Raw genomic sequence first — 27,114 nt, 5'->3', positions numbered from 1 at the left:
AATATGTTTTTTTCTGCAGAGTTTTCTCATAGGTTTCATGCACTGAGTGTAAAGCCCTTTCAGGCAAGTTTGCAAACTAATAACAGTGTCCTGTCACCTCATGGCTCAGTCGGATGGCAGCGTCGGTGAAGGACTGCCTCTCCCTTTCAAAAGTCCGCCGCTGATGATTGAGCTCTGCCCAGCGCACCTGAAGACGTTCCCACTCTTCCAGAAAGTAGGAATCAGACAGTTCAGCATTGACAGGTGAAGCAAGGCTGTCCTGTAGACAGACAAAAGCAGTGTCTCCAAGTCTGACTAACAAAAGTTCATACAAGAAAAATGTGTGTGTAAGTGTAATGAACCTGCAGCAGCTGCTGTTGTAGTCTGACAAGCTGTTGACTCTCCTTCCGTTCAGTTTCTAGTCGAGCCAGGAGCTTGTCATGGTCGGTATCAACGCCATTGTGGCCTCCACAGTCAAGAAAGACCACATATTGTACTCCTCAATCATTGGTTTAGCAAAATATAAATGAAAGATGAAGACGTACACACAAATCAAAACAGAACTTTGAAGATTGTTCATCCCGGGTGTTTACCTTCAGGTGGGACGTCACTAAGTCTCTTCTGCACCTGCCTCCAACTCTGAACCACACCTCCTGTTACATGGTCACCAAGCGCTCTCTCAGCTTGATCCAGCCTTTTGTCATCAGTCGGGACTTCTTCCTGAACAGCCACCATGTCTGACAGGGTCTTTAAAAGAAGGTTAAACTGATTTGTAATACTCATCTTGGACTCAGCCTTGGAAACAGCCCTTTAGAAACGATCAACACAAGGTCATTTAAGTAGCCGTTCTGGAGATTTTGATGACTATACTGGACCTTCCTCAGCCGATTTGAACAATTTAAGGACGTTTGGTCCACGGTGGCTTAAAAGTTCAAGGAATTAACGTCTAGTTCAAGCTCCACAATGGCTACTAAATGGACCTTGTATTAGGCAAACTCTGCTTTAACTGCTTAACTCGACACTGCAGCAGCCTCTGCTGAGGAATACCATTTGATACAATGGACAGCTACTAACTAATGGTTTTGTTGAAATAACTTTTAAAATCATCCTCTCTTTGGCCCAATATGACCAGTTAGTCATTGACCAGAACGGGTTAAAAAGGCTTTCTTCTTCTTCCTCACATCCTCCATGTCGACTCTGAGTGCATGGAGTAAAGTGGTGAGGCTGTGGCGCAGCTTCATGGCCTCCCTGAGCTCTGCTTCTCTGCGCTCCAGCATCAGACGCAGTGTTGTCTCCTCTCGTCTACACCGCCGAGGGAGCAAAGGAGGATTAGCGAGAAGAGAGAGGTGGAGAATGCATGTGGAGACTACATTCAGAAAGTGATGATAACATCAACTTACTTGGCGGTAGACTGGAATGACTTAATTGGCTGTTCTCGTTTGCCTCGACCTCCAGGCGGAAAGTTCAACACCTCTATTGCTGTGTAGAACAATGCAAGATGGTAAACGTTGCGTGGTTGAAGTAAATATTTTATATATAAGCAAACAGCTGTGGGGGAAATATTTTTGTGAATTTAACTGTAACAGGACAGAGAGAGAGAGTCTCACAGGGTCCTTTCTCTCTGTGTCGGTCAGCCACTCGCTCCTTCAGTCTGTTGATGTGCTGCTCTCGAAGCCTCAGCTCCGCCTCCTGCTGGTTACACCGCAGCTGCAGACGAGTGCACTGCCGAGAGGGTAGAGATGGTTTTGAGAAAGGGGAATAGTGCAAATTCAGGGAAGAAGATATTCCACAATGTCTGTCACACATGCAACTTACTTTGGCCCGTTCACATCTCAGCATTTCCTGAAGCCTGGCCACATGCTCATCCATCTCCTTTAGATGCTCCTACATGATAGAGGTTTAGTTCCCCCTCCAAGAGTTAACCCTAACTCTTTAATCTGTTGCATTCATTGTTACCCAGTCTCCTTGCTCTCTGTGCTCCTCCCTGTCAGCCCACCAGGAGGTGCTGTGAGAGAGCTCCCTCAAAGGACTGGGATCCTTCAGCAGATAGGAGTCTGTAGTCAACAAGTTAGGATGGGGGAGGGGGGAAGTAAGGACAGACAGTGATAAGTGGTGGAGTGGATTGGATTGCTTTCTTTCCAGCATTCATGGTCTGAGGCTTTTGGTTCATGCTTCTATATTTCAGGCAAAAGGTGACAGTATTACCCGAGTACTCCGAGCATCTTCCAACTCTCTTCTGGCCAAACCTGGAAGCCATCTGGATGCCATGTTCACATATTAGCAACAAGGGGACATTTTACTCACATGCAAATATAAACAGCGTGCACCACAACATGATCAAGACAATGTGTACGCGCATAATTGGATGACATACATACCACTAAATTACTATAGTAACAATGGACCAGTTCCCGTGTCTCTAGTGCCTTACCTGAGCACAAAAGTGAGACTTCCTCAGACAGATGCTGCCGCTTTTAATTCCAGGTGATGGCACTTCTGCTAATTACCATCAACAAAGGACGAGATTGAAGCTTCAAAATTTAAAATGATTCAGTCCAAAAACTTCTTACCAAACTTTTAACTTGTGCACATGGTGTGAAAGTATTGACGAGGCTTTTTTTTTTTTTATAAATACAAGGAAATATCAATGATGGTGAGGCGCTAAAATGAATCAAAAGCCCAAATTTCACATCATGTGAAATTGGGTGTCACCGATCAAGTCAATTTGAGCACGGTATTCAGTTTTCAAGAGGATAAGTGGAGCAAACAGCATGTATTACCAGCAGTTGGTTTGTTTTTTTCCTGACAAATATCAAGTCAGTATAATAAATATTTTTTTTTACAAAGTAAATTTAGTCCAGCAGTTCATTGGCTTACAAAACACTCATCCCATCCACTTAACTACGAACACATTCGGATTACTGACCCACAATTAACTCAAACAAAGAGACCGCAACCTACGTAACATCTTCTTTGACCTGTTCAAGTGTTTTAAAACCAAACTAAAAGCTTATGATGTTAAGTCTCATAAACATTTCAAAAATATTAAAGAGAGAGATTGATATTCAAAAATCACATACAATAGATTAGTGTCCGGAAAAGTAGTTTAATATTTAAAAAGGTTGCCCAAAGTAGCAAAGTTAAGAAAGATAAAGGCTAACAGTAGTACAAGTTTTGGTTGATTGGAATATGATTCCAGTGTGGAAAACGATTAACGCAACAAGTCACTGCAGCGTGATTCATTCAATACAAACAATAGCTGGAAGCTGTGAAAAGGTATATTTAACATTTGCTGTTTGGCCATTTGTGTATCTAAAGTGATATACATTAAATTTGCTACCAGGATTCACTGTCCAACAGTGTAAGGCCTTGACGTGTTTTATTTATTTCTTAATTGAAGACAGGAACATTTAGGCTGACACAAGCAACCTTAACAGGCTGTTAAATATATACAGAAAAAACAAGACTGAATGAAAAGGACAATCACATGCCCTGCACTGATATGGTTAACGTCTGTACCATGTCACTGTACCTTTAAATAGTATAACACCTTTACCATTAACACAAATACATGAATTATTTAAGACACCAATCAATTTAGCTCAAAAGCTACCAGTAGGTCTGTTGGCCACATACACAGTTAATGTTTTCTAAAGACACATTACAATACAGAGACAGAGACAGAGACAGATAAAGATATAGATATAGATATATATATATATAGATATAGATATATATCTATATATATATATATATATCAAAATGGTCTGATTCTTGAGCAGCACCTGGTTTAAATTAATGTTTGACCTGCCAAACAAAATGCAAGATGAAGTTGCCCTCTCAGTAGCCAATCACGTGGGCTGAATTTCACTGACAGGAGAAAGACACCATTAGGTCAGGAAATTGTTAAAGTAGGTAAACCAAGAATGGCTTAATCATTAGTCAAGTTAGAGTCGATAACATTTTTTTGAACATGTAGAGTTTGGCCCTGCTTTAATGTAACAGATGGGAGTTATGGTACCATTCAATTTGGCAAACATGTGGCGCAGCTACCTCCCCCCCGAAACCCCATCCGTCCCATGGTGCTCCCAAGAGGAGGTGCTGGTCCATCTACAGCGACATCGAGTAGAAGTGAAGAAAGCCTTCCATGGGTAAAACCAGAAATCCTCCACCTTTCTTTCTGCTGTAGATAAACAGATATAGTTGGAGAACATAAAAAAAAAAAAAAGGGAAAATTCACCACCTTTTATTTGGATGTCCAGTCAGTGTTGATGGTAAATATATGCGTGTGTGTATGTAAATATGTATCAATTAAAGCAACACATTGCTCAGCAGAGATATAGATAGATAGATAGATAAGCTATATTATAGCTATACTTTCATATATTTAAGTTGTGGGATGTTGGTTGAAAAAAAACACGCATTCTGAAGACTTCACCGTGGTAAACTGTGATGCTTATTTTCTGTTATCTGCCAATTTATAGACAAAATGATTAATCAAGAAAATAATTTGCAGACTAATCTATCATGAAAATAATCCTTTTCAATTAAGTAATGTCATGTGAAATGTTAGAACTCAGTGCCTGCCTGAATTTAGTTGATTAAATTGAAATGTAAACTGACTGTGAAGGTATAATTAATTTATTTCCTATAGTGTAATCACGCGTAATTACTCCCAGCTGGAAAAGGCAGGCCTACCTCAGAACAGGGAGCAGGACTTCGGGGGTCTGAAGGGATTATCGCTGGAGGGCACCCCGACCAGCAGGGGGTCCTTGGGGGCATTTTGCAGACAGAAGTTCCTCAGCTCAGCAGCAGCCTGGGACACCTGCAGAGCCAGACATACGATGATGGTACTGCGCGTCAGAGGAAACATAAACAGTCTACCACAGTTGTAATGCTGCAGCTGGCCTGCCGTCATATTTACGCAGTCTCTCATTTACATACACGGACTAACTGGTTCCCTTTTATTTGCAAGCAACGGCGCAATACAAGTACGGGTGTGTCTACCGTGTAACATTGTGAGAGATACCGGTAACCTGTTTCCTTTAGATAACAAACACCGAGGAGCTTTAACTTTAATAAACGCGTCACTTCGCTCGATACTTTTGACACTTTGAAGTCGTGACGCTTTCCCCCAAAACAGACACATCTGACAGCCGTTGAAACACGGAAGACACTGTTCGCTTGTAGCTGGAAACCACCTCATGCGTCACTACTGGTCTTGTGCGTAAACTTTGGAGACCACTTTTTGTTGAACCTGTGATGTAAGAGTCCAGTCTGTGTCATTTCTGCAACAGTTTGTGTCTCCGCCATTCAACAGTAGGCTCAGTCTTCCGTGTTTGTCTTGGGGGTTTCGTACCTTGATCCTGCGGATACTGGCCTCTAACCGGAGCTGCTTCACGGCCCTTTGAGCGATAATTAAGTTGTTGCTGGCGTTGTTGTTGGACATGACGGCGGCTGTCGGCTGAGAAAGGCTGAGGGCTACTTAATCTAGACTGCCACCACCACCGAGCGGAAATTAGCCCCAACTGCTCCAAACCCTTAACCCGAGTGGGGAAACGTTGGTCATCAGATGCCCCGCCCCTTCTGTGCCAGCGAGCCATTCTATTGGGCGCTTGGCATGTCAATCAAATCAATTAAACGCCCTCTGCATACACTGGCCATTATTATGAGTTTCCTATAGAGCAGAGCCATGTACACTGTGACCTTCAGCTGGAGGGTGACCAACCACAACACAGTGGTTAATCACCACTTCATTTACCTTACTGCAGTTGCCAATATATGTCAAAAAGGGTTGCCAGATTTTAGAGTAAAAAACACCTTTTGAATGGGATAAGTATGTCAGATAGTCAAGGGACATCTGTGAACTCTGTGGCCTCTAGTCAGGCACGGTCTCATGGCTGTAATCCAGTTTGACAAAGTGACAACATTTCACTCTCATACACAAATGTCAACCTCATTATTCATCCTCTGGCCAGCGTGAATAGCATGTCCTAAATGTAACGGCAATTCATCATGGTGGTCGACAAATTTCAGTCTGGACCAAAGTCTTATCATGGTAATTCATTTTAATGTGTTAACTAGATTGCATCCAGCTACAGAGTTTTGTTTAAAAAAACAACAGAAATACACTGATTTTATACCACATACACACAAATCAGTTCCACAGTTTATATGGAAAAAAATGTATTTGGTCTAAAGAGTATTTCATGATTTTGAGTAAAGACAAGATTCTTAGTAACAACTTAGCCCAAATAACAGAGAAAATGCATCGTGAAAACAAATGCAAAACATCTTCATAAAAAAAGCATAGCATACATGAAGCATATAGCCCACGTTGACTATATTCACTTCAGGACTGTACTGGTACTACACAAAGAGAAGAAGACAAAAATATTGGTACTGTCAATTTCTTTATAACCCCTATAGTTTCTTTTTGTTTATTTAATCACACAACAATTACAAAGGTAATACAATTGAGGAATGATACAAATAAGATTCATTATACAATACAGTATCACCCGTTTTTATGATCTTGTGTCTTATGGATAAAAAAGATCACAATAAGGAATATGTTTGTATTATATGTTAACAGCTCACTCAGGTGACTTGTCCCCTGTAGATTAATAAGAGAGGGAGAAAAAACATCATTATTTCCACATAGTTCATCCTGTTGAGACATCCACCCTGAGTGTGTCGCTCATACTCACAAATGATTGGTCCAATGGTGAGGGTTCTCAGAGGATCAGAGTTGGAAACAGAGCGATAGTTCCTTCTTGTGCAAGGCTATACATGGTGGGAGAGGGTTGGGAAAAAATACCATCAAAACCCAGTGTTTAAGCAGCACCGATTATGGATCGATGCTATTGATGAAGTGAAACATGTGACTTACCGGAACACAAGAGGAGCTCCTCCGATCACACAGGCTGAGGCTGCAGTGAAGGTAAACATCTCTGTATTCATTCTGGAGCAGGAAGAACAGGGCAGTGAAGCGAGCCCGGAGGGACAAGCCGCTCTCCACCACTGACACCTGTCGGCGGTCAGTGGGACACCTGGGGGGGGGGTCATCAGGACCATTACACATAACCATACAAGAAACTTTTCTCCACTTTCTATTATACGACACAAACCACCCGCTGAGGCTCAATAGGGATACTTACTTGTTCTGAATGAGAGGATACTGTGTGGAACCGTCAGGGTTTGACGAGTGCGTGGCGTAGCAGTCCTCCAGAACTACTGCAAAGCTGGGATCTCTCTCCTCCACAGAGACGCCCACGTACAGCGGCGAGCCCACTGGCAGGGTGACCAGGCCCCCTGAATAAGGCTCTGTGTAGTTGGAGTTGCGGAACAGAAACATGGAGGCGCTGGCTTTGGCACCAGAGCTTGAAATGCCACCATCCAGCCTGTCAGGAAAAATATTATTTGTTTTTGTTACGGCAAGTCTTATGGGAAGTGTTTTTCTCCAGTCTTGTCTTCATCTTCTTATTGTTATTTTGCTTATATTTCATTCATATACAAATAATAGGCAGCAAAATAAAACTTTCACAATATATTACCTATTTAGTATCAGGTATATCATTGCTGGTGTACTTGTGCTGTTGTGGTGAACTGTGCCGTGTTCTTCAATCCCTAATCAGCAGACTAACTGTCACTGAGGATGGAGGGACCCACTCTACAGCAATGTATGTTCACACCAAGATGAACGGTTCAAAGCAACATATAAACAAATACAATTTTTGCCAGGTTTGTCCCTATTTTCTGTGATGTGATGTTAAAAGAATAATTAGAAAAATGTTATAATCACTTAACAATCATACACAGAAGAGCTTCATTATTTAACAACATTAAAAGGCTGCTTACGCCAGGAATGGTCTGATAGCCACATTCAGGCTGGTGTCTGTGTCCAGGGGATAGGCGCAGGAGAAGGGAAGACTCACAGGAAGGGCGAAGGACGCGTTGTTTATTGGGTAGATAAATAAACTATTGGAGTAGATGGCATGTGTGCCGTTGGTCTGCAACACAAAGGAGGATTTGATTTTGAATCAGTAGAATGGTTATGTCAGAGGGGGAGGACCCGATCAGGTTTACAGCAAAAAACAAACGGTAAGTCTTTACCCTCAATGTGTTTCCACAGGCACCGGCCGCGGCCTCCACTTCGAACCACACTACGCCATCGCTCACTCTGACCCAGGAGCAGTTGCGGGTGGCCATGTTCCCAGAGAAGGGGCTCAAACCAGAGGATGTGAAGGAAGCCAGTTCCAGCCCCACCTGGAGTTTATCACGACCACAAATGAGCTGAGAAGGCTGGGGTTGAGGGTGCTGAACTACAGGGAAAGATACCAGGTCACCAAATAAAAGTGTGAGAGAAATGAGATGAGATAGTTAACACTATATACCAGATGACACCAAGACGAGACTCTCCATAAACCTTCACCTCAGTATGTCATTTCTATTGCATTACAGTACGTCAAAACATTTCAAAATATAAAAGGACACTTACATTCACAGATGACACTGGCATCTTCAGAGTGAACACAGTTATGGACCCCAAAAGCTGGATGTCTGCAGTCTGTTATCGATGATTCATTTCCAAAACAACTGACATCGTCCAACCAGATGGGTCCGCTGCCCTGTCCAAAAGCTGCATTTGATAGTGCTGAACGAGCAGTGCCACAGCCCAGCTGTCTACACACCACGTTGGCGTCCATCAGGTCCCAGCCGTCGTCACACACTGTCCCCCACTGTCCGTCATGGTAAACCTTCACTCTGCCAGAGCAGCGGTTGTCAGAGTTGACCAGCCTCACTGGTGAACCAGCTAACAGAAAAACATGCAACATAATAATGTTGATGTGAGACATGAATGATGGACCTCATGAAGACGAGGATATCTTTGAAAAAACAACACGCAGTAGCTTTCTGTTTACAATGACAAAACGAGTTTAAGGCTAAAGAGCCTGCAGATTATAAAAAGAGTAGTGTAAAGCACATATTTTATATTTCTCCAGTGGTGGTCACTAACATTCTCTCAGCTAAATGTTACACCATAGACAGCATGTTACACAAAGAGACTTCATTGCATTTACCTTCACAGACGACACCAGCATCCTCACTGTGATGACAGTTGTGAGATCCAAACCCTCTGTGGCTGCACTCGCTGAGCTTTGATTCGTCGCCTTTGCATGTGACATCGTCCAACCAGATAGGCCCTGTGCCCTGTCCAAAGCGTGCATTTTGTGGTGCTGACAGGACCCTGCCACAGCCCAGCTGTGTGCACACCACCTGAGCATCAACCAGGTCCCAGGCGTCGTCACACACCGTCCCCCACTGTCCACGGTGGAAGATCTCTACTCTGCCAGAGCAGGAGCCGTTTCCATTGGCCAGGCGGACCTTCCCCTCAACTGTTGTGCTGTTGCCTGCTGTTGTTGTGCTCGTGATGTTAGTTGGAGCCTGAGTGGTGGTGAAGTACGCTGGTGTCGTATCAGGTGAAGTTGGTAAAACTGCAGGGCCTGTTCTGTTCACCTCTGTTGTAATAAAAAAAAAACAGATGACTTTTTGACCATTCAATTGAAGAAGAAGAGTCTAAAACACTTAAATTGATGGATTAACCCATAAGAACCCAAATCCATTTATCCTTAAAGGAACATGATAGGGGATATAAAATATTTTCTAAAGACTACCCCCTAGTGCCAAAGATCTGAAATGTTACTTATATGTCACATTGGGCTTTTACTATAGATGTTTTTTCCTCATTTGAAAATCAAGTAATTTGGCCTTTTTTTGCTTGGTAACAAAGATATACCTTTTTATTTGCATTTCCACAACACATATCAAAACTATAACTTCTATGATTAGATTTAACCCAAAAACCTTTTTCCAGATTTGTTTTAAAAGACTTGAATGATCTTTAGTGCATCCTGAACACTGTACCGTTCATCCATACTGCAAAAAAACACAATTATTATGAAATTACTTTGAAATAGGACCAAAATAGGATAGTTAAATGTTGTTTGTTTGTGTGTTTTATTTACTGATATGAACATTTTTCTTTCATAATTCTTTCAAAATTAATTTGACTCACATTTTCATTTCAGTTTCATTCAACAAAAGAAGACATTTTGTTAAAATAATTGAATCCGTTAAATCAATTGAGCAGCTCATTACTATTTTTCTTATTGTGACAAATACGTCATTGTTTCTTCTGAGGCAATTATAAGTTTAAAAGCCAGATGTGACATATCTGTCACAACAATATTTTTAGAACTTTTTATATATAAATTTGTTTGATAAACATGGTCAGAACAGTTTAGATGTGATGTAGGACATGTTATGAAAGCATGAGAATTGTTAAATGTGTTGAAACTTACCTTTAGCAGCAAAAACAAGCTTTTTGAAATTAGCTAGTTCTGTCAAATGTGCTGACCAGCCAGGCAGCCATTTTGAAAGTGGTGTCATTGGTACACAAATTAACTTACCGTCACATGACCTCACCAGGATGTTCAGTGTGCGTCACTTAGGGACTTCAAGAGTTAAAATCAAGGATACAACTTTGTAAGGAACTTTCCAGGATATTTAAAGTGTCTGTGACAACTGTGTCACCGTGGGTTCCTATGGGTTGTTGTTACAGTTTAAAGATGTTTAAAATGGAACAATACCTGCACAGTATGCAGCGCTGCATATAGATGGCTTCACAAGTTTGTAGACATAGTAGTCTCCATAGCAGAGCTTGACATGGATGACGTGTGAGCTAAAAGAGCAGCAGTTGTTGTTCCAGGCATTACACACAGTGCGTTTTACAATTTCATCTGATTGTGTGGGATGAGGCTCTGTTATCCACATGGTAGCATGTGTTCCACACTTGTTTCCTCCTACACACCTCTCAGGAATATGAGCACTGGTTTGCTCCAGAAGGAGGCGATACCAGCCTTGCCAGTCAATTAAATAGTCACAGTGTATGATCTGATTCGATGTGTTATTCGTTGAACGCCAGTCATCATCCAGTACGGTGTAGTACTCACAGGGGTCAGCACAGCGCAGAGTCCCATTACTACTGATGCAGTCCATGCCTAAAGGACAGACTGTGTGTCCACAGCTGAACTGGACAAATTGGGAGGAGGGGCCCGCTCTGGTCCTGGAGGAAGGCTCCAGGCATATGAAGGAGCCTGGGGTGTTTTGACAAACCTGAGGTGAGGTGCAGGGTGAGTCTGGGAGGGAGCACTCGTCAGTGTCCACACAGACCCTGTCCGGTGACCAGTGATAACCTCGGCTACAGCAAGACGAGTCGCTGCATAGTTTTGTATCGTAACAGGTGAGACCATCGCCTACAAAGCCATCTTTACAGACACAAGAGAGCGCCTGGTTGGTGAAAGAGTCGCCTCGTTCTCTTGACTCCAGGCAGCTGGCTCCGTCGTGACACAAATCACAGCTGGTGACAAGTGTCCCTGTGAGACGTACGAGAATAGTTTGATAAGTGCTGCTGATCATTTTTAGTCGTTTTTCCAAAAGAAAAGGTGAAATTAAAGCTATTACATGCAATTGCCACGAATGAACTCAACTTTTCTAATTCAGGATCATTTGTATTGAGGTATTCTACGAGTACAATTACACAGAATATAAATTCAAATCACTGAGTGACACCTGTGAAATTACATCAGAGGTACAAGTGTGTGATTGCCATCTTTTACAACAAATTGAGATAATTGCCTTTTAACAATATCGCCACAGTTTATTATATATTTGAATTAAATTCATATATTTTCAAGGGCATAATTCAAATCACCACTGAATGTGAGGTTTTAAGTTCTCTCTTAAAACTGCACCCGTTTTAATTAATCAATATCTGAAAATTATATAATAATATGATATTGATATAGGAAAGTGAGTGTGAAATTATGTACAAGAAGTTTTCATTTGATGTAAGGGTGCGGTCATAAAAAATGGCATCTAAATGATTATTATTTAGGTGAATGTAATAATGATATAGTAGCTTCAGTTAATCACTGGGATAGGAATATGCAACATTGAGAGCACCAAAAAAAAATGTCTTATCTTAAATATTTTACAATTTAAAAAAAAACATCCACAAAACAATCTAATTAAAATAACGTTGGTTGGTTATCTTTTTCAAAAGGGGAAGTAAGATTACACAGTTGATATTTATCATAAGGAAAATATTTCAGATGGTTTACCTGAAGTGCTTCCTGTACAAATCGGCAGAATACTGAGCAACAACAAACCCCAAGGCACCCCCATTATGGACCACATCCGCCACACAAACGTGCTGAAAAAGACAAGAAAGATATCTTAAAACCACATTTTCAAATGATGCTGCCGTGGATCAAGGTCACTACTCTGCAAGTCTTGTACTTACCTTAGAGAGAGATGGTGGGAATGCAGGAGCTGGTGAAAAAGTTAAAAGTGGAGATGTCCCAGTGAGTACGAGTGTGAGAATTTATAGTCTGTTAAAAGACCACATCAAGCAATCATTGGTGAAACACAATCAGGTCATTGAGAGCAGTGATTCATGTGACTTCAAAATAGTTACTTATTAATAAAAATAAGACAAAATAAAGATTAGTTTCAAACAGTACTGGCACACAAACAAAGTCCAGAGTCAATGCGTTTTATGGTGCCACAATCGATCTCATGTCAGCGTTGAAACATTACGGAGACCTCTCCGTCTTCAAAAGTGTGACACTCCAACGTTAATGTACTGACGTGCCACCTTTTGTCAACAGTGACTGAAATGACAGAGAGTGAATCAAGTTTATTCCTGACCTTGTGAAGAATATTTTGACTAAATAATCTTAACTCAAGTTTCTGCAGCATCTTTCGGTCTTATTTAGCCACCGGCATCCATTTCTGGAAGTGGACCGTGAATTTGGAGTATTTTATCAAATAAAAGTCCAAGGAAGCCGTACGGTCATAGAGTTACAAATATAGATCATGCATTAACTAAACTGGCACTGCACATCTCATCTACAGTAAGTAACTATTATTGTATCGCATATATTTCTGCATCATACATTTAACTGTCTTGCTTTGAAAAGGTTTTCTGTGAAATTCTGAGCATCTCTCTTACACTGCAGGGAACAAACCACTGCACGCTAGAGTGGATGACCTTTCTCACATTCTCAATTTTATGTATTTTGTTTTTATTATATTGGCGTCACCTCTTATCAATATTTACTGGCACCACTATGGCCCTTCCTGTAAATGTTATCTCCTATTTCAAAACTCTCTTACTCTTTCGTGTTGTATAAGGTAATAGGTGACAGAGTGCTTTGTTCTAACAGACAAGAGAACTAATAATAATTTACAACACTAAATGCTGGGAAGTAAAGTATTCTACAAAGAGATTCAAACGTTTCTTTGAAAAGTGGGGCATTGTTCGGATAGAAAGCCTTACTCAAATATACATCCTTCAGTCACACAGGCAGAGACGTCGATCAGAAAGCTCCAACACTTTAAGACGTCAAATAATCAAAAACAAATGTAAAGAACAAAACAGTTGAACTTGATGGATATTTGGAGCGTTGTCATAAATAGACATGTTTTTTCCTATCTTAACATTCCAAAGAAGACATGAACAGCTTTACTGACACAGTTCCTCAAAGTTACCTCATAGTAGTCCTGAAAATCCACAACTTTCCCCAGTGACGTAACATCCTGGTTATTAATCACTAAAAGTGGACAAACAGCTGATGGTTTACTTGGTCGGGGTGATGGATGAATAGAACACGTCATCCTCTTGAAACCAGCTTGTGGCTCGCTGACGGCCAGGACTTTACCATCGGCATACAATGGGTGTTGTAAAACTACTAAAATAAGTTACTTTTTGCAAATTTAGTGTTGAAATTTGTAGTACTTTTATTGTGGTACCGTTTATTTAATGTTGATACAATTCATGTTTTTTTTTTCCACACAGATACATACTTAACTTAAGTGAAAACTGATCTCTGCAAAGAACAAATACTGTTTAACATAAATCTGTTGGTTGCCATTCAGCTAAAAATACTGCAAGCAAAGAGTAGTTCAGGCCATGCATTGGTAGATGCCACCAGTGTTGTATCGGTCTCGTCAGATTTTGCATCAGACTTACTTGGTGTTAACGCGTGTATCAAAACCACCTTGTGGATTCATAGTTTGTGATGTGGAAATCACCGGAAACCTCTGCGAGCAAGAAAACCTTTCACTAAATGCTGCTCGTCTGTGGATGAATCACTCCTAATATTTGGCATTAGAAATCCTCCATGACAACACCAACGTGAAATGATGCTGCGACCAATCAGGCGACTTCACACGCTTGAATTCATATGAAAATGTAAACATTATATTCAGTAAAAATCCTCGTAGATGTGTTGATTTGGGTTAACACTGTAACTCAATTAGTCATTGTGAGTCAATTAAAACCATTTTCTTTTCCAACATAAAAATAAGAGAAACAAATCCCAATTTCCTTTTACATAGTTAAATAAATAATGACGGGTGGCACAAGTGTTGTTTTGATTTGGTCCCTTGAAGATCACATTTATCCCTAATATGTAACAGAGGGAGTGCTCTGTTAGCAAAAATACATACATTGCAGTAAATATTATTACATCCTCATTCACACACAAAGCATAATGTCCCTCAAAAGAATATAAAATGCTATAAAACCCAGTATTAGACTTCTGGTCCAATGTAGTGCTGTTGTCTTAGAGAAGATTCAAGTCAAGTTGAGCGGTACACCTAACAGCCAGTGAATCAGTTGTTGGAGGTAGTTCATCGCTTTTTAACTTGATACCAGCTCAATAATCTCAGATCACAAATGTCACTGATCACCGTTCAAGCTCTTCGACTCTATCTGCAGCGCCGCCTCCACGCTGTCCGTATACCTGAAGCCCTGCAGATCAGCTGCTAGGAGAACCTCCAGAACAGAGAGCTAAAGGTGGAGGACAGATACAGAGGGTGTGAGATAAAAACAGAGGGACCAACATATATTTTGTTGTGTTGTTATAACAACTAAATTCTGGCCCCGAACAAAAAAGGCATTACCTGCAATCTGGAAAAGACCAGTTGCACTTCTCGCAGGTTGAACTGCCTCAGCAGGTCCCTGAGCTCGCTGATCACTGTGTAATCTATGACGCTAACATGATGGCAATCCAGGACCACTGACCGCGGAGGAGACGCTGGGGGAGACATGTCAGAGGGGAGACAGACAGGTGGTTAAATGAGAGTCAAATCTGAAAGAGAGGAGGTGGCTAAACAAGACAGACATCACTACACACTACCGTAAGTGTCCTCTAAACACAAAGACAGACTATCAAACAAACCCTGCAGCGCCTGAGTGTGTATGATGTGACTGAGATACTCTGTGGCAGGAAAACTCAGTCCACTGCCCAACTCCATCACCAGCACACCGTGATCAGACACCTGCACACGACAGGAACATGACGGGAACACAGAAAGAGGAAGAGCAAGAGTTAATGCAAAAAGGTCTATTGAAGCTATTGTTAACGGAGAAACCTGTGTGGGAGAGTAGAGCACTGATACTACTGACACTCACCGTCCTGTACAGAATATTACCTTTATCGGTGGTCTTGCTGTGTTGTAGAGCAGCAGAGCTCCGGATACAGCTACACCTCCTACGATGCCGTACTGCACCTGCCAGAAGCTCATCAGGAACGTCACAACAAACGGCAGCAGGTCCAGCTCTGTGGGAGACACGCGAACATGAGACCACAATAAAACAAACAAATTACACGCGAGACAGAGAGGACACCTACTGTGTATCTTCCACATCTTGGCGACAACACGATAATCCACCATGGGAGCTACCGCGCAGATGATAACAGCAGCTAGACAGGCTTTGGGGATGTAGTAGAAGGCCGGCATGAGGAACGCCAGGGAAAGCAACACGATCACACCTAGAAACAATAGAAAACACAAAGAGAGAAGGGGAGAGATTTAGAGGGATAGAAGACAAATGCACAGCAGAAATGAAAACTAAACACACACACACTGAAATACAAGAGAGAGAGAGAATGGAAGGGCACAAATATATGAAAATAGGCTTTTTTTGTTGTTACAGACGAGGATTTTAAATGCATAAAGTTGCTCATGCTGGGCTGCCTCTGTTTAAGAATAATGTTGTCTCTGCTGTCATGTCTGCTAAAGACAGTTTTCCTTTCACCCTTCCACCTCTGACCTCCATAACAACCCCTCAACAAACGAGAACGAGAGAGAGAGAGAGAGAGAGAGAGAGAGAGAAAAGAAAGCAAGGAGACTGAGAAATGTGTATCTCCACAAGACGGCGGAAGAGATACAGTGAAAAACGAGTGTCAGGACTCACCGGTTACGATCCCTCCAGCCGGAGTGCAAACACCAGTCTGGGAGTTCACTGCTGTCCTGGGTGTGAGGAGAAAAACATGACACTGTAAATATTGGACATCTGAGCTCTCTCTCTGTCGCCGTCTCTCTCTCTCTCACACAAACACACACCTCCCGAAGCTGCCAGTGACGGGGTAGGCTGACACAAAGGAGCCCATGATGTTGGTCAAACCAATTGCCAGCAGCTCTTGGTTGGCATCAATTCTGTAGTCGTTCTGACTGGCTGAGGAGAAACCGGAAGTTAAAATCAGTCGGACGATGAAACACTCTTTAGCATTCTTTAGCTGCCTTGATTTTCTGTTGCTAATAGGTGGGTTTGGTTAAACTCATTGCGACTTCTTGAAGGAGCTAAAAAAAGTCTACAGCTACGCTAGCAGCTTTGAACTAAATGCTAACATGTTTACGATTAAAATGCTAACTATGCTGATGCTTAGCAGTTATGATACAGCTGGGGCTGACAGGATATCATTAGCTCTGTAGGTATCTTGTCATAAACAAAGTATTGGACTAATTAACATTTGGGCCTAATGATGGCACTAGAGGAAAATGTAAGGGATCACCAAAGTTATTACAAGTCATCCTGTGTGGGACATGGATTTCTGTACTAAATTTAATTGCAAACCATCCAATAGTTCTCGAGTCATTTCCCTCCAAACAAGAAATGTTAACCTCATTGTCGTGCTGGGGGAAAAGTCAGGCGATCAGTTGTTGAGATAGTTCAGTCTGGCGACAGACCGAAGTGGCCCTTCACTGCTAGTGTGGCTAAAAACACTTACCAAAAGCTTTAGCAATAGCAATGCTTTCCAACAGACCCATGAAGGGAATCACAGCGAGCGCTCCTCCAAAGCCCTGCACAAAACACACAGAGAGGAGGACTGGCTGGTCAGCTGCTCCACTTGTGACCTGCAAAGCTTTTGGGGAAGTGAAAGCAGCATCGTCTCTCTGCTCCTTACCTCAACTATCTCTCCAAAGGAGACGACGGTGCCGTTGGCTGTGGTGTCCGAGGTGGGTGGAGGTCTGAACGGCGGGAGCCCCCGGGAAGTCTCCCCGGTGACCGTAAACACGGGATAACCGTAAGCATTCCAGGAAAACGCTACGAAGGATGCGGCCACGACCACAAGAGCGTTACGCACTGACCACGACAGAGGAGACATGAACAAAACGATAAAGACATCTGTATCCTGGCATACCTCTCAGTCAAACCAAATAAAGTAATATTCAATAATTCATTTTTCTTAATCCTTTGTAAAACACCGTCATTGTTGTCCGTGCATTTGAAGAGGACAAGCACATGCACACTCACAGACACACGGTCACATGCACACTCACAGACACACGGTCACATGCACACTCACAGACACACGGTCACATGCACACAGGTACTGACTGGTAGCAACAGTCCACACTAGTTTCCTGGCGACTCTGGAGCAGGTGGGGGCGTCCTCAGAGCCCAGGCTCGTCTTCATGAACGACAACATGACCAGCAGAGCGACACAAAGCAGGCCCAGCACCGCATCACCGATCCTGGCCTCTGGGATCTTGTAGAAGGTGTAGTAAACCTCCAGGAAGAACTCGTGAGGAATGCCCTGGAGCCCCAGAATATTCTAGAAACAGAAACAACAACGGGACCACCATCAGCTGAAACCACTGACACCGAGAAGAGTTGAGTCAAATATAAACACAGTGGGTGAACAAGAGAAGTTTTTGCTTTTTGGAGTGAATATTTCTTCTTTATGAAATAAAACTGTAGAAGCAGCAGTAGAGGTTTGTTAGCTTCTGCTGAACGGCATAAACAGTGATCACACAAGTGACAATGACAGTAATACAGAAAATCAGCCGCCATAAGCTGCTGGTCTTAGCAGACCAAGTGAGGCTGCAGCAGTGAAACACATTTGCATATTATATTCAACATGTGTGTGTTAAGAGCAAGAAACTTCATTATTTTTTCAAATGTTAATTAGTGTTTGTGTAGACGTGTTTAACTCTCACCTTGACCTGGCCGAAGCCAATGGTTACCGCAGCAGCACAAGTGAAGCCTTTTATAACAGGGAAAGAGATGAAGTCCAGCAGGAAACCTGCAGATGAGCAACGCAACGAACGATGACACTGAACCTTAAACCAAAAACAAAATAAAATAAAACTAAAATGGTTGAGAGATCATCAGACTTCACAGACCGCGTGTGTGGTTAGGCAGAGGAAGTCATACATGTGGTGGTAGGAAGTTGCTCTCCTGCACAAACTAATTTCCTGTTTCCTCACAGTCTCTAACATGCATCTCTAGTTTCTGATACTGTAATGCTGATGCATCAGGTTTTGATACAGAGCTAACACTTAACTTACAGACTGGAAGACGTAACAATAAAATATCATTGCTACTGGAAAAAAAACACATTTATACTATTAAGTAAAGAATACTCACCTAATCTCAGTAATGCCATTCCCGCCTGGATGAGTCCACAGAGCAGCGTGAGCAGCACGGCTCGGTGTGGCTGCCCCCCCACCACGGAGAAACACAGCAGGGACATGATGGCCGTGGGACCCAGTGTCACATCCTTAGACGTCCCCAGGAGCGTGTAGATGAAGCCCCCCATGAAGGCAGAGTAGAGTCCGTACTGTGGAGAGGAATGCTGTTAAATTGATTTGAATGACTGATTTAACCACCTCTCCTCTCAAAAATGTGTTTTTCTTCTTAGTGCTTCACCAGAGTTTGACAATATAAACCTTCTTTTCCACATTAATCTGCTGGAAGGGGAAGGTTTCCCTTGTGGAAGGTAATGGGGCTCCAAAATAAGGAATAAAGAATACCGGAGCAAGAAGATTTTAACAACTTTGTGACTGAACATAGTCAGTCAAAGGAGAGCTAAAACTAAACGGAAGTTGAATCCAAAAGGATGAAGCATCACAAATAAACCCAGAGGACTCACCTGCACGGGGAGGCCGGCTACCTCAGCGTAAGCCAGCGCCTGCGGTACAGTCGTCAGCCCGACGGTGAGGCCTGCGAGCAGATCCATCTGAAGCCACTTCAGCTTGTACCTGGGCAGCCAGGAGAGGATCGGCAGCCAGGCCTTCAGCGTGCTGAAGGAGCAGCAGCAGCAGCCTCGGGCCGACAGTCGGCCCAGAAGAGGCCGATCCATTGCACAACTATTAGAGCGGAGGAAGGAGAACCTGGAGAGGATGACGACGGGAAAGATGATGAGACAGCAACAAAGGTTAAGTGACGTTTAACGTGTGCATGAGAAGGTGGTTACACAATAAAAGCCACTTACACAAAGGGATTAAGGTTCTGCCTCCTCTTTACCCAGAGGCACAGCGTTCAGGGAAACACGACGACGATGTGCTCTGTGCGCATGCATGTGTCAGTTTGTGTTTTTCTGGACAAACACACGGCACATCAAAGAATGTGGACGCCATCTCTGCAGATGCATGATGTGATCTGTGTGTAATGACACAAGAAAAAAAAAAAAAAAAAAGAGTCTTAAGTCAACGAACTTGCAAGCTGAGAACCGATATTCTATATGTCTTTCTGTGACCATTGCCCCTCACAAGCTTTGAGCTCTTTATGATCACATGACTGTCAGATGACCGGTAAGTGCTCCGTATACCTGACTCTGATCAGGGATTGTTTTACAACAGCCACAACTTTTTCTGGCTTCATCTTACAGTGTAATGTTTTATTTATCTCTCATTGTACCCTATAATGTATTTATGTTATATTCTACAACAATCAGATGTTGCATAGCTGTGTGACTGGAACAAACAGAAAGAAAGAAATTAAGATAGAATAGAAAACACCACACAGTAAAATAGAATAGAATAGAAAGGCACCACAATAAAATGTATGAGAAAAACACAATATTCAGCAATAAACACTTTAAATTAGAAGACTAGAGCAGGTAAACAACACTATGTGAGATAATACAACGGAATAGAAAAACAACCAAATAGAATAGATTACAGCTGAAAAACAACACAATAGAATAAAAAAGAAAACAACACAAAAGATTAGATTAGAGCAGAAGAAGAAGAACAACATAGGACAGAATAGAAAACAACCGAATAGAATAGAAACTCACTAAATCTGGTGTCTTCTTCTTCTTTACTCTCTGGCTCTGCTGTGATTTTCAGGTCCTTTTGTGTCAACGCGTTTCTTTCACCATTTCCTAAAATGTAAGTCAATGCACTGATGAACTCCGAGCCGGGTTCCTGTTTTCTGTGCACATGTGATCTGTGTCATGTGACCTCGGGTGGGCGGGGTCTAAGTTTTGATGCGGAAGGATGTGAAAACAAATCACTGACGAAGATGTAGCTGGCGCATAACGCTTGCTGTCACTATCGGGATTCATTTTGAACGACTTCATTTGTTTCACTTTTTGAATGACTTCTTTTTTTAGGCTCACAGTTGATGTTTCAAAGCCAAACGAGCAGAGAGGTTGAGAGTTAGTATCATCAATCATCATCATGCTGCTCGAGCTGTTTCTCCTCATCTCGGCTTCATGTTGTATCGGAGAGTCAAAGAGGAGAAATGTCCTGCTAATAATTGGTGAGTGGACTTCAGATGCCTTTTGAACTGGACTGATGCTGAAATATACAGTTATAACGGTCCTGTAATGAATCCTATTGCATTATACAGAGAGGAGGCTCTGTTGTTCAGCCTTCCCTCAAAATAACAGAAACCCCTCTCTGTGTAATGATGGACACTTTGTGGTCAAAGCATATCAACATGCTCCTATGCATTTCATTCAGCAAATCCCTGCAGCCAGGTTACAAAGTGTTGTCCACATCCTGTTGGCCATGTTGCCTCACAAATGTGTCTTTTCCGTCTTCCAGCCGATGACGCAGGTTTTGAGACGGAGGTCTACAACAACTCTGTGGTCCACACGCCGCACCTGCGCTCTCTGGCCCAGCGTAGCCTGGTGTTCAGCAACGCCTTCACCTCCGTCAGCAGCTGCTCCCCCAGCCGCTCCAGCATCCTCACCGGCCTGCCGCAGGTAAAAACACACACACACACACACACACACACACACACATGGAGGCCTCTCATTTGTGCACGAAGGCACCATCTTTTAGGTCGGTTTGATGTGTTTTTTAGCACCAGAACGGCATGTACGGGCTTCATCAGGGTGTTCACCACTTCAACTCGTTTGACGGAGTACAAAGTCTACCGCGGCTCCTCAGCCAAGCTGACGTACACACAGGTGAGTAACAGAGAGACCAGTTCATCTCAAGTCTACTCTCTCACATGCTCTCTTGCCTCTAATCACCATTTCATCCCCTCGTGCTCTCTCTCGCTCACACAGGTATAATTGGGAAGAAGCACGTCGGCCCTGGATCTGTTTACCCTTTTGATTTTGCGTACACGGAGGAGAACAGCTCTGTCCTCCAGGTGGGGAGGAACATCACCCGCATCAAACTCCTGGTCCGCAAGTTTTTCCAGACGCACAACGAAGACGCTTTTGAACGAAGGCGACAGAGAGAAGAGAATAAAGACAAAATAAAAGATGAAGAGAGGCCTTTTTTCCTGTACGTTGCCTTTCACGACACCCACCGATGTGGACACTCGCAGCCCCAGTATGGAGCTTTCTGTGAGAAGTTTGGGAATGGTGAAATGGGGATGGGCAGGATACCTGACTGGACACCCGAATATTACACACCAGAACAAGTAAAGGTCAGTGACGAACAGGTTTTTAAATGTAGAAAGAAATCCCACTCTCATCAGAAAACAAGGATCATTAGCTGTAAACACATGTATGTGTGTAAAACATGCATTTTTTAAAATATATACCCGTTCTATTCTCGTCTCGGGTACTTCAGGTTCCTGCCTTTGTGCCGGACACACCTGTGGCACGAGCTGACTTGGCAGCACAGTACACCACGGTCAGCAGGCTGGACCAAGGTATGTAACAACACCTACACATAATAAAGACACAAAAATAAGAGGATAGAGAGAAGCTACTCTTGTAAGACGCTGAGTTAGAACGGTGTGAGTTTCCTCTGCAGGTATCGGTTTGGTTCTTCAGGAGCTCAAAGACGCTGGTTATGAGAACGACACTCTGGTCATCTACAGCTCGGATAACGGCATCCCCTTCCCCAACGGCAGAACCAACCTGTATCGCTCCGGGACAGCAGAGCCCATGCTGGTGTCCTCTCCAGAGCACAGGGGGCGATGGGGAGACACCAGCCAGGCCTACGTAAGCCTGCTGGGTAAGAGATGGAGAAAGAGTGATTTTTTTTTTTTTTTTTTTGTTATTATTACAGGCTGTAAATGTAAATGTCTTCCAGAATTTTTTCCTTAATCATTTTTTGTGAGCTCTCAGATTTATCTTGGGCCCCTCGTGTGTTGCCAGGTTGGGAACCACTAGCTCACACGAGTGAATGAACAGGGAAGTCAATGTGTTCATCTGATGCGCTCAATCGGCCACAAGAGGGAGACTTAGCAATGATGCATCAGCAGCAGATCTCAGACAAAATAGGATAAACAGATAAGATGATAAATAATAATTAGTTTAAATGATTAATATGGCAACAATTCACGTATATAACTAGTAGGCGTATGTTAGACTTTAACATAAATACTTCTGTCCTATGAAACACCCTGTATCTAACAAGAACAGACCTGTTTCTAGTGTGTTGTTAAACAGTTTATTTAGCTTAAAGCGGGATAAAGGAACTCTTGATCCTTTTAATTCATCTGAAAAAATAAAAATCTCCAAATTTGGAGATGCAGTACGTTTTTTAAGTGGACAGTCACATGTTAATATAAAGATGTTAACAGTAGGTCATAATAGAAACACTCACTCTCGTTTCTCTTCTAACTCTCTCTCTTTTTTTTTTTTTGCCAGACATCACTCCCACTATTCTGGACTGGTTCTCTGTTCCCTACCCGTCCTACAGCCTCCCCGGCGGCCCCGCCACCCCGGTCCACCTCACCGGTCGCTCCTTGCTGCCCGCCCTGGACACCGAGCCCCGCAGCTGGCACACCGTGTACGCCAGCCAGTCCCTCCACGAGGTCTGTGAGCATCGCCACCGTCACAAACCGAGAGCACCAAGCGCAAGGCCTTCACCGCCGCACTGTCGTTTTTTATTTCAGGTAACCATGTACTACCCGACCCGCTCCATCCACCAGGGGGCATACCACCTACTCCACAACCTTCACTACCGCATGCCCTTCCCCATCGACCAGGACCTGTATGTGTCACCCACCTTCCAGGACCTGCTGAACCGCACAAGGCTGAGTGAGCCCACTCACTGGTTCAAAAGCCTGGAGCAGTATTACTACAGAGAGCGCTGGGAGCTGTTCGACTCCAGGTCTGTTACAGCTCAGGTTGTTCCGTCGTGTTTTGGGGTAGGGAACATGTTCACCATGATGATTAACAGATAAATGTCCGTCACGTTTGGTAAATGAGCTTCGAGGTCAAAGCCCGAAAGAAGAGCGCTCACAAAACCTGACATCGATTGGTGGATGCCATGAGTTCCTCTGATTTAAATGAGCTGCAGCGGCCACCGTTCATATTTTAGTCATTTAGTCAGAAGGAAATGTTCGGAAGTTGGCACCATAAAGGAGAGAAAGTGTCCTAAATCTAAATAAAATTTGAATATTCATAAGAGAAAACTTCACCGTTTTAGACATTTTGACCCTCATTGGAATTAAAACAATAAAGCTTTATTTTAGTTGAACTATTTATTTGGTAATAGTTTACCAATCATTTTCTAGAAGAAAGAAATATGTAATCTGATACTATGACCTCAGTATAAGGCATTAACAGCTTGTCCTCTCGGTTTATGAATTTGAACAAATGCTTCACCAACACAGGACAGACCCACTGGAAACGAGGAACCTGGTGTCAGACCCGTCCTACAGCGATGTGCTGGAGAGCCTGAGGCAGAGTCTGCAGAAGTGGCAGTGGGACACGGGGGACCCCTGGGTCTGTGGACCTGACTACGTCCTGGAGGACAAACTAGAGCCGCACTGCAGACCACTCTACAACGGACTCTAATGGGACTTTTACTCATCTGGATTGACATGATGTCCGTGTACATGATCTCATTCTTCTTATAAAACAAAAGACATTTCTAGTTTTATTTTTGTATGCCAGTGCTGCTTTAAATGTTAAATAAACACTATTACTAATTCCTAACATTGTTTTTGGTAAAGCATCATTCTTCATGTATCCAGATAATTTCATCATTCAAGTCCTTCTTGTGTCTCTATACATTTAAGGAACATTTCGCCATCCTCCAGACGCCCTCATTACCCTGTTTCACAGGAGGGCAACATGGTTACACAATATATAACTGTTTTTGTTATTTGATTGAACAAATGTAGATGCATCCCTCTTTGTCGTTAGTCCCCATCACTACTGTTCTGCTGATACGCAGGCCGTAGAGCTCATGACGCATGACTGGTGAGGTCGGCAAATGCATCAGTAAAAGGGTTTGTATTGATTCCTCAGAGGATTCCTCACTTTGAAGTAAGAATGATTCTCAATCCATCCGTGTAGAAAGCAGTTGGGACGGAATACAATTTGGATCAGTCGACTATTCACTCGTGTTTATTGATCTCCTTCTTTGTACTTCTAATCTGTCCATTCTCACTGTTGAGGTCTTCTAAAGCCACGCACAGTGATTCTACTTTGTTGTGCACCTTTTGATGCATGCAGTGGGTAAACACCGACCCCATAACAGCTTTTATGCACTTTGTGTGTGATTTTCCAAACCCAAAAATTATATCAACTGACTTTTCACGGCATGATGTCTGAAATCAACCAGATTGTAGAAAGGAAACAGTTAAGCTTCTGAAATGTATTGATGTCTTTAGACAATCGGGACATTTTAAATGTAATAATTAGTTTTTCAGATTAGTGAGACATACAAAGTCACTCATTCATTTAGTGACTGTGGGCATCTGACGTCATTATGATTTCCACAATGTCGCAACACATCTCCCCCTCACACTCTATACCACACCCCCCCCCCCCTTACAACAAACCATCCAAACTGATCAGTTTGGATTGGTCCTCTTTCTTCTACCGCATAAAGATGGATCACCATCCGCCCACCTCAATTCTGATTTGACGAACGTCCTGGGTCACGATAACGTCGCTCATTCAGCCTATATAAGCAGCGGGAAGTTTTTCAAACACCCAGCAAAACATAAAGTCGGCCTCTGACCAACAACAGCCGAGATAAGCGCCGTTTTCCTTTGCGTAAAAAGTGCCAAGACGGTTCCAGACATGGAATGGTCAGTCAGGTTTGCCGTCGTGTGCGTCGGAGTGTCTCTGCTCATCTCCTGCCATCCAGTCGAAGCCTGGTACAAGCAGTCGACCGGGCCCAGTTATTACTCGGTGGGTCGTGCCTCCGGTTTGCTGTCCGGTATCAGGAGGTCGCCTTACGTGCGGAGGTCCGAGTCCGAAGAGACGCTGAATGAAAGCGGGGAGACGGCAGGTAACAACCTGATTCCAGAGACCAACAGGCAGATCTCCATCCTAAAAAGCATGGTAAGTATAAGATACTACAATCTTTATTCCTGTAAGGGGGTGTTGTTGTTTTTTCCACTGATGATGAAATTGAGAAGAGACGAGTAAGAATTGCTTTCCTTTCAGCACCATGAGAGACACATTTATAAATATTGAAAGCACAGAAACCTTCGGCAGATATTAGACAGCACATGTGTTACCTTTGCTTTCATAAAGACCACGACACAAACTGTTGAGATGAAAATCTTAACTCAACCGTTGAACAACTCGTGCGTAAAAGGGCAAACCGGTCAGCGCTGCAGGTCAAAGCGCAGACATCTGCATCAGATAGTGAAGAAAGATGAATGACAAAACGGTCATTCAAATGTTCAGAATTTTAAATCATACGGACAAAACCTGAATAAAGGTAAAACATAGGAAGAATGAAAATATAGGATCTCTCTATAGGCAACTGTTAATAATTAAACAACATTTTATTATTACAGGAGGAGCCTACTATTATTTCTGCGCTGCGAAATAGTAGTATTATTAGTATTGGTATTATTAGGTCATATCCGGTTGGTTTGAGGACTTTTCAGTTCTCAACTTACGATTCTTTCACCCCTTGTTCTCACCTCCTGCAGGCCATCTGTGTGAAGGACATCTCTCCAAACCTAAAGAGCTGCGAGCTGTTGCGGGACGGGACGGGCACTTTCCAGTGCAAGGCGGACGTCTTCCTCACCTTGGACTCCCTGGACTGCCTGTCCGCGTGAGTCCCGGTCGGACCGGCGAAGACAGTCCTGGTCCTCCAGCGAGCTCCGGGAGCGCTTCTCTGGACACGAGAAATAAAGGAAAGAAAAGAAGGATGGATGAGTGAGTAGAGGTGATGGCTCAGAGGAAAACCTGATCACTGTCGACGATGGACCGCTGCAGACTCTGAATGTTCTGTTATTTAAAAAAGAAAAGAAAAACTCAATCATTGTTCAGTTTGACTTTAGTTGTGTAGACAGGAAAGAGATGTAGCTAAAACCATCTTCTTTCTAGATGACTTCCCATCTTTACTGTTTAACCACTGACATGTAACCTCTGTTACCAAAATGTATTAAATGTCCAGAAAGCAGATCAGATTTCCTGTACTTTTATTTATTTTATCTATTAAAATGAACAAACACTGGTAACCTGTTGTGTGGCTTAAATTTGTCTTTAAATATTCAACTAGTGGGGGATGGAAACGGGAAAATAAGTGATCCACCATACTGCCTTGATTTGCTATACCTTCATCAATTTACATGATTTTCTTCAAACCTGCAGTTTC

The 27,114-nt window shown here is 42.8% G+C and overlaps 6 protein-coding genes across 7 annotated transcripts in view; 2 read left to right on the top strand and 4 right to left on the bottom strand.

Annotated features, from left to right (window-relative positions):
- LOC116392724 (afadin- and alpha-actinin-binding protein) overlaps positions 1-2,236 on the bottom strand; it is a 3,341-nt gene extending 1,105 nt beyond the window's left edge. Inside the window, exons 1-9 of the mRNA XM_031864432.1 lie at positions 2,185-2,236; positions 1,936-2,033; positions 1,795-1,863; positions 1,587-1,701; positions 1,380-1,458; positions 1,161-1,281; positions 573-726; positions 342-445; positions 98-259 (exon numbers count right to left, since the gene is read on the bottom strand). Of these exons, the coding sequence (XP_031720292.1) occupies positions 98-259; positions 342-445; positions 573-726; positions 1,161-1,281; positions 1,380-1,458; positions 1,587-1,701; positions 1,795-1,863; positions 1,936-2,033; positions 2,185-2,236 (954 nt within the window). The remainder of the gene's footprint in view (positions 1-97; positions 260-341; positions 446-572; positions 727-1,160; positions 1,282-1,379; positions 1,459-1,586; positions 1,702-1,794; positions 1,864-1,935; positions 2,034-2,184) is intronic.
- Positions 2,237-4,677: 2,441 nt separating this feature from the next.
- Positions 4,678-5,534, bottom strand: LOC116392845 (guanine nucleotide-binding protein G(I)/G(S)/G(O) subunit gamma-10). The gene is made up of 2 exons (XM_031864626.1): positions 5,339-5,534; positions 4,678-4,804 (listed from the first exon to the last, which is right to left on the bottom strand). The coding sequence occupies exons 1-2, from the start codon at positions 5,426-5,428 to the stop codon at positions 4,679-4,681; spliced, it is 216 nt and encodes a 71-aa protein (XP_031720486.1). The 5' UTR covers positions 5,429-5,534; the 3' UTR covers position 4,678.
- An 806-nt stretch (positions 5,535-6,340) lies between these two features.
- LOC116392830 (pancreatic secretory granule membrane major glycoprotein GP2) lies at positions 6,341-11,040 on the bottom strand. The gene is made up of 9 exons (XM_031864605.1): positions 10,632-11,040; positions 9,063-9,500; positions 8,480-8,794; positions 8,095-8,303; positions 7,840-7,991; positions 7,140-7,382; positions 6,872-7,031; positions 6,690-6,765; positions 6,341-6,595 (listed from the first exon to the last, which is right to left on the bottom strand). The coding sequence occupies exons 1-9, from the start codon at positions 11,038-11,040 to the stop codon at positions 6,576-6,578; spliced, it is 2,022 nt and encodes a 673-aa protein (XP_031720465.1). The 3' UTR covers positions 6,341-6,575.
- A 2,270-nt stretch (positions 11,041-13,310) lies between these two features.
- On the bottom strand, positions 13,311-20,547 carry slc26a11 (solute carrier family 26 member 11). Its single transcript, XM_031864606.1, has 15 exons — positions 20,421-20,547; positions 19,614-19,780; positions 19,272-19,512; positions 18,767-18,959; positions 18,337-18,422; positions 17,735-17,951; positions 17,301-17,479; positions 17,124-17,196; positions 16,459-16,570; positions 16,310-16,365; positions 15,744-15,884; positions 15,544-15,671; positions 15,291-15,390; positions 15,013-15,146; positions 13,311-14,899 (listed from the first exon to the last, which is right to left on the bottom strand). Exons 3-15 carry the CDS (start codon positions 19,479-19,481, stop codon positions 14,789-14,791), a joined length of 1,740 nt encoding a protein of 579 aa, XP_031720466.1. The 5' UTR covers positions 19,482-19,512; positions 19,614-19,780; positions 20,421-20,547; the 3' UTR covers positions 13,311-14,788.
- A 74-nt stretch (positions 20,548-20,621) lies between these two features.
- On the top strand, positions 20,622-25,012 carry sgsh (N-sulfoglucosamine sulfohydrolase (sulfamidase)). 2 transcript variants are annotated; one of them, XM_031864609.1, is made up of 9 exons: positions 20,622-20,887; positions 21,175-21,335; positions 21,437-21,542; positions 21,645-22,012; positions 22,159-22,240; positions 22,345-22,548; positions 23,187-23,353; positions 23,435-23,652; positions 24,158-25,012. In XM_031864609.1, exons 1-9 carry the CDS (start codon positions 20,806-20,808, stop codon positions 24,339-24,341), a joined length of 1,572 nt encoding a protein of 523 aa, XP_031720469.1. In that variant the 5' UTR covers positions 20,622-20,805; the 3' UTR covers positions 24,342-25,012. The 2 variants fall into 2 exon arrangements, with proteins under 2 accessions (XP_031720469.1, XP_031720470.1); XM_031864610.1 differs by lacking the exon at positions 20,622-20,887 and having other exon boundaries at positions 21,253-21,335; positions 21,415-21,542.
- Positions 25,013-25,514: 502 nt separating this feature from the next.
- On the top strand, positions 25,515-27,022 carry npb (neuropeptide B). Its single transcript, XM_031864625.1, has 2 exons — positions 25,515-25,841; positions 26,444-27,022. Exons 1-2 carry the CDS (start codon positions 25,578-25,580, stop codon positions 26,570-26,572), a joined length of 393 nt encoding a protein of 130 aa, XP_031720485.1. The 5' UTR covers positions 25,515-25,577; the 3' UTR covers positions 26,573-27,022.
- Positions 27,023-27,114: the final 92 nt, after the last annotated feature.

Source organism: Anarrhichthys ocellatus, unplaced genomic scaffold, assembly GCF_004355925.1.
Source record: "Anarrhichthys ocellatus isolate YVR2014 unplaced genomic scaffold, GSC_Weel_1.0 scaffold31, whole genome shotgun sequence".
NCBI lineage: Eukaryota > Metazoa > Chordata > Actinopteri > Perciformes > Anarhichadidae > Anarrhichthys > Anarrhichthys ocellatus.
The sequence above is the reverse complement of the archived record's forward strand: the minus strand, read 5'-3'. Positions and strand labels throughout refer to the sequence as shown.

Coding starts and splice junctions, on each gene's coding strand:
- sgsh (XM_031864609.1), top strand. CDS start 20,806: ATGCTGCTCGAGCTGTTTCTCCTCATCTCGGCTTCATGTTGTATCGGA. Junction 21,543..21,644: donor CCAAGCTGACGTACACACAG/GTGAGTAACAGA, acceptor TCGCTCACACAG/GTATAATTGGGAAGAAGCAC. Junction 22,241..22,344: donor GGTCAGCAGGCTGGACCAAG/GTATGTAACAAC, acceptor TTTCCTCTGCAG/GTATCGGTTTGGTTCTTCAG.
- slc26a11 (XM_031864606.1), bottom strand. CDS start 19,481: ATGGATCGGCCTCTTCTGGGCCGACTGTCGGCCCGAGGCTGCTGCTGC. Junction 15,885..16,309: donor GGCTGGAGGGATCGTAACCG/GTGAGTCCTGAC, acceptor TATTGTTTCTAG/GTGTGATCGTGTTGCTTTCC. Junction 14,900..15,012: donor TGGTCTTTTCCAGATTGCAG/GTAATGCCTTTT, acceptor CTCCACCTTTAG/CTCTCTGTTCTGGAGGTTCT.
- LOC116392830 (XM_031864605.1), bottom strand. CDS start 11,040: ATGGACTGCATCAGTAGTAATGGGACTCTGCGCTGTGCTGACCCCTGT. Junction 7,032..7,139: donor TATCCTCTCATTCAGAACAA/GTAAGTATCCCT, acceptor CCCCCCCCCCAG/GTGTCCCACTGACCGCCGAC. Junction 6,766..6,871: donor GGAGCTCCTCTTGTGTTCCG/GTAAGTCACATG, acceptor CACCATGTATAG/CCTTGCACAAGAAGGAACTA.
- LOC116392845 (XM_031864626.1), bottom strand. CDS start 5,428: ATGTCCAACAACAACGCCAGCAACAACTTAATTATCGCTCAAAGGGCC. Junction 4,805..5,338: donor CCAGTATCCGCAGGATCAAG/GTACGAAACCCC, acceptor CTGGCTCTGCAG/GTGTCCCAGGCTGCTGCTGA.
- npb (XM_031864625.1), top strand. CDS start 25,578: ATGGAATGGTCAGTCAGGTTTGCCGTCGTGTGCGTCGGAGTGTCTCTG. Junction 25,842..26,443: donor TCTCCATCCTAAAAAGCATG/GTAAGTATAAGA, acceptor CACCTCCTGCAG/GCCATCTGTGTGAAGGACAT.